Below are 11,301 nucleotides of genomic sequence, written 5' to 3'. Positions count from 1 at the left end.
CCCGTTAATAGACCACAACGGTCCCCGAAGATCTTCGGTCCTACAAACACAAAAGTGGCCAAGGCCATAGAGTTTCTTACAATCCTATTTATGGTTATTGGGATGAAGATAGTTCCACCTTCTTACACACGTAACAGAGAAGAGCAGGATGATGTCAAAAGACTGTTACATGTGTGTAAGAAGGCCAAAATGAAGAGAGTCTCCCATTACATAGTACTACATAAAGATTTTAATCAGAGGATCAGTCGCCAGTGGCGGTCTGCCTTTGTTGTTCAGCAGCTGCCTTTGCTGCTTTCATTGCAGCCACCTTAAGGCAGTTGCGTGAGTCGTGGTCGTCGACATACAGACCACATGTAACACCTCGAAAATTTACGTCCAATAATGCATTGACACGTGTCATAGACTTTGCATATGTGAAAATATACTTTAGAGGGACTAAAGTTGACAAAAAGTGAAAACTATGGAATATAAGGGTCCGAAGTGTCAACAATGGATAAATAGACTCTACAATAACCCTACATGGTGTTTATAACCCTAAACGGATAGATCATGGATCATACGAAGCGGAAAATGCACGAAAGTGAGGAATTACAAACTACAGGGACTAAAAGTGTCAACATGTTGAATTTATACCTCTGAGTGATCTTTTGGCAGCCCCGAAGCTTTGTAAGGCTAGAATATACTCACTAGAATATGTGGTAAAAATTTCATGAAGTTTCGTTATCGTATGAGAAAGTTATGGCCAAAACCGTACTTGAGGGGTTAAAAGCGTCGACGTCGAATTTCATGACTTTTCGGGCGAGCGCAAAGTTAACCGAAGACATTACCATGTTGGTAAATGTCCCAAGGTTCCTAAAAATCAGATTTGAGGGCCTAAGGGTCAAGATTAATGGCCAAAACCTCGTTTACGAAGAACAGGGACCAAAACTGCCACATTTAAACAATGTTTGGAAGCTGCAGACCCCAGGCGGCCCGCCTGGGCTGCCTTACGCGGGCCGCGACCCGTTCCCAGATGCAGAAACTCGCGATCAGTTGCTGTTGAGTCCGTTTTGTGAGTGGTTTACAGCTATCAACACCTCCCAAATGCACCAATCAACTTCCATGCATGTAAGGACACCTGTGGACCTCTCATAACACCTGAAACCACTTTAAATCTGATCAAAAGCTTCACAATTTGGGTCTTGAGTTGTAACCAAGAACACTAGCAACTTTCAAAAATTCACAAGGCATCTCCAGGAGCTTTCTGATCGACAAGGCTACTTCATAGTGCTATCTAAGCTTCATTAGGACTCTTGTAAGCATGCACAACCTTCTCTAATTCGTTCTAGCATAGATTATTAGCCGAAAGTCAATCCGTCATAGTTATAGTTTGACTTTTCGATTAAACGAAAATGGCTCAGTCATTTCTCAAATTGAAAGTACCTAAATGTTGGTATTTATGTGGGAAACAAACCCTCAAAAGGGTATTCTCTGATTCCCACTCTAAGCATGCTATTTGTCGAGTCAAAGATGTTCTTAAAAAGTCAACAGGAAGTGTTTTTGCAAAATATAGCATAAATGGTAAGGTAGATGACATGCAATCAGTTTGATCATCAAAAATAACTTTGTAATGAATGTAAGAATATGTTCTATCATGATCAACTCGACAATCTTTAGTATGAGCCCGGATTGGAACCGAAAGTCTTACAAAACGACTTTTTCTATGACTCTCGATTCGGATCCGTGCATGCATGTTTGAGATCTGCATTAGAGCTTATTTTTGACCATTTATATTTATGTTTAACTCTCTGGAATTTTACAACTTGATTCCATGATTAACCGATTCATATGCATGTTTCCGATTTATGCTTAAAGTTGACTATTTTGCCCTTTTTGTTATAAAACGTGATTTTTGGAAAAATGAAAGAGTAGAAACCTTTATTACTGATTTATAAACTTGCACCGAAAATTTGATATCAGTTGGAGGTCCAGATTTCGAGTTATGTCCAATATCGTAAAACTATAGCTTTATGTTAAATAAACGACGCATTTGGCATATAACCAATTTAAGGCCACTTTTTGATATAAAACTTTTTACCCACTGATGATATATAATATTTTGGGATTTTTGAAGATTTTTATTTAATTTTTGGCTGATCGTATCATAGGTCTCTAAGTTTGATTCGGTTAATACCGGTTTTGACCTTTTAAGCCATAAAATGAGTTTTATGCATCCTTTTGACCCCAAACCTTTTTCTACTGATTTTATTGTTAAATAAATTATTTTGAGCATTCTGGAAATATAAAAATCTCAGCTTTCTTTTGGAAACCCGGAAACGGCCCTAAATCGCCTTTCTAAGCGTTTTTAGCGCATAGTATGCGCTATACCCATATTAAACGTATAAGGATTATACCTACTGATGTATTTAGCATATTTTTATAAAATAACAGTAAGTATAAGTTTTTGAACTCAGATTTCCAGTTTTGACATTTTTAGCCCTTCTGAAATTACCAAAATACCCCTAAGGTGCATAGTTTGATTTTAAATGATAAGTTTTGTATATGGGTCATACCCTACTGTTATAATATGTCAAATTAAGTATATTTACTGTATAAATCAGACCTGTAACTCAGATTTCCATTTTAACCCTTTTATAATCTTTTAAATGACCAAAATGCCCTTATAAGGCATAAATTGAGTTTAAATTTATTCGGGGCATAATGGAACATAACTTGCTGATATTATATCATATTTAAAGCATATTATCTCAGGGAACTTGCATATGACTCTTTTGGCTACACGTAACGCTCTTTTAGCGCTCGGTTCGGTTTATGTAACTAGTTTGCATAAATTGACCGAAACGGGTCAAACGTTATCATTTTTGTCTCAAAATCCAGAATGTATTTAGTATACCCATATTATACAAGTATTCAAACTTGTCGGGTCTAAATCACATTCTATCCGGTCTTCGCTTAATCGTGCGCTTGAACTGTATCGTCCTTAAAACTAACCGGTCAAGCTTAGGCTTAAATAAAAGACCCGTTAGGAATCTAATAGGTTATTATAAACCTTTGTTCCAGAATAGGAGGCCCAGTAAAAGCTACCCTCACTTGCCAATTGTGATTCATACTTACTTAGGTAAATACTTTTAACTTATTTTCCCTATACGGGCTTGGGTTACGGTATATAGAATACCGCTTGATCGAGCGTATAAATCTTGCACCCTTGGGTGTTCAATTGAATAATTTGATCGGCTCGTTTAAACAGTCTTGTTTTACTTTAAGCCTTTGGGGGGTTAATGACCATGTCCCGGATATCCTTGGCATCATCTTACGAGATGGCCACGACCAGAGCACGAGGTGTAGGCGTACACCTGTCAGCGAATAACTCTTTAATGTGGTGTGTCTATTGATCTTTAACCCAGACAAGATCCGGGATACTGAACGCACGAGTAGCATGTAATTCGTTCACAAGATTATATTGCATAATTATCCCAAGTTATAAAAATATTTTATGCCATGTGCATTTAAATCAATTTTCAATCATTTTCAAAATGAGTCAGTTAATTTGTATTTACCAGTGTAAACTGACGTATTTTCCCAAAAGGTTAAGTGCAGGTACTACACGTACTAGGCTGGCTGTCTCCTAGAGCGTCCACAATAGTCTCGCAAGCTCGGACGACAATAAAACAGTTGAACAATTATCTTATTTTATTTGATCCGCCTGTGGATCCGTTTCAACTACTCGTGATATTTAATATTACATTTTATTTAAAGTTGAAATGAATCTATATCTGCTTCCGCTGTGCATTATTATATTGTGTTGTTTGTCTATGATGTTGCCAACTACGTCACCATACCCCCCACCGGGCCCACCGGTGACACGTGGAAATTGGGGGTGTGACACCACAACGCTTGCATAAACGAAGCTGCTTTGGACGTTTTGGTGGTTTTGCTTTGGCCTTCTCACCAGGCCCAAAAATGCGAGTATGAGTACCACATCCTTTATTGCGTGCAACTTCTGGATTAGCAACTTCGACTGGAATGTTGATTGGCTGTCCAACTATTTCTTCCATTTGACACTCATTTGATTCATTTTCAGTTGTTGACAAAGGTTGCTTGGAAAGAACATTGATCTTGAAATCCCTGAGTTGGTCAACCAATTTTGCCAACGCATCCTCATCGGTTCTGGCAACATCAACGCATTCAGTAACGAGGTCGAGGATTTCATTCCGCATAACGGACAGTGCGTGTGGGTTGACTCCATATCGACTGGAAATTGAAAAAACATGTTTGGGGAGGGCATCTCGACGCCACCTATCGTTTATGTATTGTGGTGGAATCCTTTCAACATTTTTCAAGCGATAGACGCAAAAGACATGGCGACACAGATATCCGATACGTGTGAAATTCCTGCATGAGCAACTGGCCGATTGGTCTACAGTGTTATACGTAACCTGTTTTGAACATAGACAGCAAAAAAGAAAAGCCCTTTAGATGTAACATATGATAGAGGATGGGTAATAATGAAATTGCCTAACATGTGTTACCTGATAGACGTTTGTGATGTTGTTCCTTTTATCCAAATGAGTGACGTCTATCAGAAGACTGGAATCGCTGGTCTCGGTTTGGTTTGTGATGTAGCATAAAAACTTCCCTTTAATTATCTCTTTTTGAACTTGCGCGAAAACAGCGTTTGTGTAAATGGCGAACGCGTGCTGTTCTATCGCTAAATCAGTATTGCCAGTGAACATTGTGGATGAGGTTTTGTACTCCGAAACACGTTGACGATATCGTTGGCTGTCTACCCTATTTTCAAAGCACATCATAAATTGTACAAGGGTGTTTGCGCTTGTTGAGTTAACCTTGAAGGCAGCGTTAGAGCTTTCGCAGTGGGAGGTGGTCTTCATCAAGCAACACATGGGCAGTTCCCTGAAGTAGGCTGGTACCCAGAGATGTTTGATGTTGTACATCTCGTTCAACCAGCTGTGGTCTTGAAGCCGAAATGTTTGTAGGAGGTCATTCCAGCGGGACTCAAACGTTTCAGGTTTGATATAAACATTCCAAACCAACCGGTGAATGCAGGACCGAAGATCAGTGTTATCGAGCACGTCGGCAGAGATCTGAAAAATTTAATAGTTATAACACGAGTTAGATTAAAACAGTTTGAGAAGACATATAAAAATTGTGTTATGTTGAATAACACATGTTAAGGGCTAACAAACTTCTGTATACCTTGGAGGGTAGTTTTTTCATTATATGCCACATGCATAGACGGTGTCGTGATTCGGTAAAGACCATAGGAACAACTTGTAGCATGGATGGGTCTTGATCACTCAGCACGAGAGTTGGTTGAGTACCGTGTGCCTTCAAGAAAGCCTTAAGCAACCACACGTAAGATTCAATGGACTCGGTTGATATCAAACCCGCTCCAAATGTAACACATTGGAAATGATGATCCACACCCGTGAATGGCACAAAAACCATCTTGTACCTATGAACAAAAAATTGATTTGATGTTAACAATATGTAAAACTTTTTGGGGTTAAGATTGGATACTTGGGGATCAGGCCTAACATATGTTAAGGGGGGGGGACTAACCTGTTTGTGTTGTAAGTTGCATCAAATGCTAGGACATGGCCAAAAGCTTTGTAGTTTAGCTTTGAAATCTCATCAGCCCAAAATACAGAGGACAACTTTCCATTTGATACAGTGTAATAAAAAAAGAAGTTGGGTAGGTTGTCAAAACGCTCACGCAGGCGTTCAAGGAAAACTTGTGCGTCGCGTTCACCAATAAAAATTCGCAACTGGTGGCTAAAGTTTTTAAAATTGACCGGCGTCCCATTGACATTGTGATGCCCTCCTTTTAAAGCTACAAGACATCTATAAGCTCTCATTGGTCCGATGCGGTTTAGACTCATGTTGTGAATGAATTGTTTCGTGGAGAATGACAGTTTCCGTGATATCTTGCTAAGATCACGGTTGTAACTCTCAACAAGTTCATGATTATGAATATCATTGAAACTCAGAACTGTGTATGAATCGTTCGAGATCGAGACTAGTATGCTTGCCTTATAGTCACACCATGTGAAGGTGGTCCTCCGGTGCTTAACAGAAGATTCATCTAGGGTGTCAAAAGTCCTCTTTGGTTGTGGTTTTCCATATTTTGAGCATCGGAGATACTTGTGTGTGGGAATTCCATTCCAGACTTTAGTTTGCCCTTTTTTTACAGAAAAACCTGCTTCAAACGCATAAAGTTCATACATGGAAAGAACATCCGCAAAGGTTGGATAAGATTTCCCACACACTGGTATGAACTTATCAGCGACGTTAGGAATCCAGTAACGGGTTCCCTGAGGGGTATCAAAAACAAAGTACGGATTCGAAGGCCCTGTACCATAAAACGAAAAAAGTTAGGAATCTGCTATACATGGCATGACAAAAAAGGTTATAAATCTGTGATATGAGAATAAAGTGGGCTCCCATTGTGCATTGTACAACCGTCTAACTGGCCGCGTGATGATTCATCAAACATAGAAGGACCATGAGATGATCCAGAAATAGCAACAGTCATGGGCTGCATCTGGGAATCTTGGGATGCTACATGTGAACATTATGGAATATGTTTGAACAATGTCATATCTGGGGAAGAAAAAACAAAACCAGTGTATAGAAAAAACAAACCTTCTTCATTATCCATAACCTGGTCATCATTAAACGCGCTGTTCATGAAATTGTTGGATACCACAACATCCGGGGATCTAACAGGGGCTTCAGATGACCGAGAACAATCAACATGCATATAAGTGTATACAGAAGCTTCGAATGGAACAAGTGAACATGGCCATGCAGTATAGTTTGGATTATTAGATTAAAAAGTTGTAAAAGACAAAAAAAAACAGAACTTCTAGAACAGTTAATTGACATATATGGACAAACCTGGAGCATTAAATTCCTCATCATTTTGGAAGTCGCTGCAAAAGAACCGGTTTGGGAAACTACGGACCGACGACATTAATTCTGAGGTTGGTGGATTTGTCTCCATGGATATTAATGGAGTTACTTGCTAATTTTGGAGTAAAAGTGAAATGGGGTTTCTCTGATGAATGATGAAGAAGATATAAAGGAAAATATGAAAAAGAAATATGGGGGAAGGTGAATGGTACGATTTGATGGGCAATTAATGAACATGTCAATTCATATTGGGGATAGTTCTTGGGGGTTAATGTAATTTACTAATATAACCTTGATGTCAAAAGTAATAGAAAGGGATCTGTGCAACGTGGCAAAATGTAAGCCACATATATAGTTTGCTAAGTTTTCTAAAATAATGGGGTTTCTTACTAAGCATTATCCTATATATATATATATATACATATATATATAAATATACATATATATATATATAGAGAAAGTATAATGTACTTCAAGGCTTAACCTACATTAACATACATGACGAAAAATATAACGTGCGTTATTATCATAGAACGTGCGTGATTATAGTCCCATGCGTGATTATGTGGTCCCATGCGTGATTATGTGGTCCCATGCATGATTATGTGGTCCCATGCGTGATTATACCCCTGATCCAACGGTTACCATTGTCTCCTACGTGATGTATGATAAGGCTTTTTGTATGTTAACCTTACTCTATATATATATATATATATATATATGTATATATATATATATATATATATATATATATATATATATATATATATATATATAGGGAGCCGCTAAAGTGAAAACCACCCCCAGTTGTAAGAACCGCGAGAACCACTCTTAACCAATAAGAAAAAGGGGTAGTTTAAACATTTACCCCAAATGTCTAATCTCTGTCTACCTCTTTAAAGCCTTCACATCAATCCCAAATTTCAAACATCTCATTTCTCATCTCTCTCTCTCTTTTGAAATTGTATCTGCAACCAGACTCATCTCTCCCTCTTGAACCCACAATCGTATCCCATCTTGAAATTGTACCCCAAATTCCAAACATCTCATATCCCATCTTCTCCCTCAGATCTAGTCGCCGGACTTCAGCGACGGTTCCAGCCGACTCCGACTCGTTCTCTAACTCACCCACACCCCCTTCTCGAGAATGTGCGGCCAGCCACCATGATGGATAGGTGATTGTATACCTACGATTTGTAAGGTTCATTTGAGAACCACCCTTATTGCGAGCACCGCGAGAACCAACGTGAACACAAAATAAAACCTAAAAAAATCAAAAAAAACACTCAAAAAAATGTTTTTTTATATTTTTTTTTAAATCGCTATATTTCGTTACCCAAAAAAAACCCCTGTTTTTTCGAGTAACAGTTATCCATGCACATGTGCATATGTATCATTACTTCGACAAATTCCGTAATTCGTTATCAGTAATAGACAATTGCACTTTAATTTACAATACCATCCGTAATACACTACTTTTTACATTACCAATATTCAAAATGCACATGTGAATCATTAGGTATAACCATGATATAACGTGTTTTGGTACAAAAAGTTTGTGATTTTGAATGGAGAAGTAGGCCCATATACATGTTTTTTGGTTAGTTATATCTAGTGGTTGATGGTTTGGTTATAGTTGTCAATTTATGATGTAATATGTTGATTGGATGGTATAAATGGTGTTTATATACATGTAGTAAAGTGAAAATATTAGTAATGGTATTGTATTATGGATGGTAGGAGGTAATGGTAGTGTATTATGGATGGTATGATAGATGAAAGGGAAAGTGTATTCAAAGTACTGTACAAAAACACCTTATTTCACGTTGATACAAATAGATGCACATCTGCATTTCTAATATTGGTAATGTAAAAAGTTGTGTATTACATATGGTAGTGTAAATGAAAGTGCAATTGTCTAATATTTGTAATGAATTACGGAATTTGTCAAAGAAATGACAAAAATGCACATGTGCTTGTTTGTGTATTATGGATGTAATAATAGATGAAAGAGAAAGTGTATTCAAAGTAGTGTACCAAAACACGTTATTTCATGTTGATACATATAGATACACATGTGCATTTCTAATATTGTTAACGTAAAATGTAGTGTATTACACGTGATAGTGTAAATGAAAGTGCAATTGTCAAATATTTGTAATGAATTACGAAATTTGTCAAAGAAATGATACATATGCAGATGTGCATGGATAACTGTTACTCGAATTTTTTTTTTGAATTTTTTTTATTATCAACGAAATATAGCGATTTTTCCAAAAAAATAGTAAAAAAAATTGGGGTGTTTTTTAGATTTTTTTAGGTATTACTGTTTGTGTTCACACTACTTCTCGCGATTCTCACAATAAAGGGTGGTTTCTAACGGATCCTTCATCTATATATATATATATATATATATATATATATAGGGAATGATGTATAGAAAACCCACTTTAATTTAGAAAACCCGGGAAACTCAAAGCTCCAGATGTTTTTTTTTGAAAAAATTTATATATGTTATGTACATGTTGTTAAGGGTTTTGGGCAAAAAAAAAATCAAAAAAGCGCCTAGTAGATATTTTTTAAAAAAATAAACAAGTTTTGGTGTAACACATGTTACATTCATCTGACATATTTGTAACATGTGTTACACCAAAACTTGTTTATTTTTTTAAAAAATATCTACTCGGCGCTTTTTTGATTTTTTTTTTTTTCTCAAAACCCTTAAAAATATGTATATAACATGTGTAAATTTTTTCAAAAAAAAAAAAAAACATCGGAAGCTTTGAGTTTTCCGGGTTTTCTAAATTAAAGTGGGTTTTCTATAGATACTTACATTATATATATATATATATATATATATATATATATATATATATATATGTGTGTGTGTGTGTGTAAGCTAAAAAAGGTTATGAACAAATTACTTTTTTATATTTGTGTAAGTAAAAAAAACCTTAAATTAAAAAAATAAACAATATGATTTGGGTCTGTCACTTTTTGTGTTTGCAACAATTTAGTGTTTTGTGATTAAATATATGATAACTTCATTTATTCAACCAAGTTATGGTAATGATTAGTTTGTTAAGCATAACCCTAATTTAGAGCTATGATTGACGTTTTATTATATATACTTATATTAAAAATAGCATTCGAACAACTACCAATTATATATTTATCTGGAAAATGTATTGGTACCCTTGTTATTTGTTTAGCATAACTTGAAAAACTGCTTGTCAAGTTGTGATATTTAATCCAAGAAATGTTGATATTGTTGATTTCCTTTTAATAAAAAAATAGAAGAAGAATAAAAAAATAGTAAGGTACAGTTTAGGGTTGAAAGTGGAAACGTTCACTCACCTTTTAGTTTTAGAGCCTCCGGCCACCGGTAGGTCTTCTGAACGTAAACCCTAAATGATAATCGATGTGAGAGAGATGGCCGGCATCGCTTCAAACTTCATCTAATTAATGGCGATCTTGTGGGTGATCTGATCATTTATGTATGGTGTTGAGGAAACTCTTACATGATAGATCTGCAAACTACAAGAACCAATTAACACAACACTCTCCGGAGGTGAAAACATGGCGAATCTGCGAGTCAGTCAACAAACAGGTCATTGACGACCTACCTTAGGTTTCCATAGACACGAACCCCTAAAAAGCTAGGTTTGTTTTATTATTCCTTCTGCATAATATTGTTTCCCTTGCTCACTCTACAAGGTTTTATATATGCATGCATTTAGTCTTTTTAAGATCATTTGTTCACACTAATTTGTGGTGAACAAAACTCCACCGAGGCCATACTGTTCAAATTTTGAATTTTCTTCACTTCCCTGTGTCAATTATTTTATGCGTACTGTATATGTTGGAAAATCATTAATACTTAACACTCTTTTTTTATAATTTGTTAGCACATAGCATGTCATTATGAAGTTATTTGGGTGGGTGATTCGCTTCATACTTGATGTTTAGTAAATTTCGCTTCTCGATTATTACCTGTTTCAATAACATCTTTCTTAATTACCACTAAAAATGGAATACTATATAGCACAAATTAAGGTCATAATGTTCTCTGTAGAAGGAGTAGTATGATAGCGGAAAAGGGATCAGCGATTTATAACGTACAGAGTATTGATAATGGAAAGAAAAATCAGAATGAGCATCAAGAGTGGCAAGCTCCTATCATTTGAATTTTGGTTTGCCAGATCACTATAACTTATTTTTGTTACTAAATCAATGTGGTGTTGTCGAAGTTCAGATAAAAAGAGAGCTCAAGGTAATAACATGGATGATTTTGATGTTAATACGTGTCCTGAAACAGTAGTTTTCGTACTTTATGCGTCAAAGGGTTATGGTTAAAGAAAAAATATT

At 36.2% G+C, this 11,301-nt stretch overlaps 1 protein-coding gene and 1 long non-coding RNA gene across 2 annotated transcripts; both read right to left on the bottom strand.

The window, feature by feature from the left end:
* Positions 1-1,028: 1,028 nt before the first annotated feature.
* Positions 1,029-6,553, bottom strand: LOC110923867 (protein FAR1-RELATED SEQUENCE 5). Its single transcript, XM_022167922.2, has 6 exons — positions 6,481-6,553; positions 5,581-6,370; positions 5,215-5,473; positions 4,530-5,102; positions 3,847-4,436; positions 1,029-1,137 (listed from the first exon to the last, which is right to left on the bottom strand). The coding sequence occupies exons 1-6, from the start codon at positions 6,551-6,553 to the stop codon at positions 1,029-1,031; spliced, it is 2,394 nt and encodes a 797-aa protein (XP_022023614.2).
* A 1,169-nt stretch (positions 6,554-7,722) lies between these two features.
* LOC118489059 lies at positions 7,723-10,613 on the bottom strand. The gene is made up of 3 exons (XR_004886022.1): positions 10,560-10,613; positions 10,291-10,470; positions 7,723-8,120 (listed from the first exon to the last, which is right to left on the bottom strand). It is a non-coding gene; the product is annotated as an uncharacterized LOC118489059 (long non-coding RNA).
* Between the last annotated feature and the right edge of the window lie 688 nt (positions 10,614-11,301).

Source organism: Helianthus annuus, chromosome 17, assembly GCF_002127325.2.
Source record: "Helianthus annuus cultivar XRQ/B chromosome 17, HanXRQr2.0-SUNRISE, whole genome shotgun sequence".
NCBI lineage: Eukaryota > Viridiplantae > Streptophyta > Magnoliopsida > Asterales > Asteraceae > Helianthus > Helianthus annuus.
This window is presented reverse-complemented; position numbering and strand designations above follow the sequence as displayed.

Bases quoted from the DNA above. Each gene is read 5' to 3' on its own strand.
- LOC110923867 (XM_022167922.2), bottom strand. From the start codon at position 6,553: ATGACTGTTGCTATTTCTGGATCATCTCATGGTCCTTCTATGTTTGAT. The intron at 5,474-5,580 runs GTTAGTCCCCCC...TTTTGTTCATAG, and splicing joins GCAACTTACAACACAAACAG to GTACAAGATGGTTTTTGTGC. The intron at 1,138-3,846 runs GTGGGGGGTATG...AAGTGGTTTCAG, and splicing joins ACGTGTCACCGGTGGGCCCG to GTGTTATGAGAGGTCCACAG.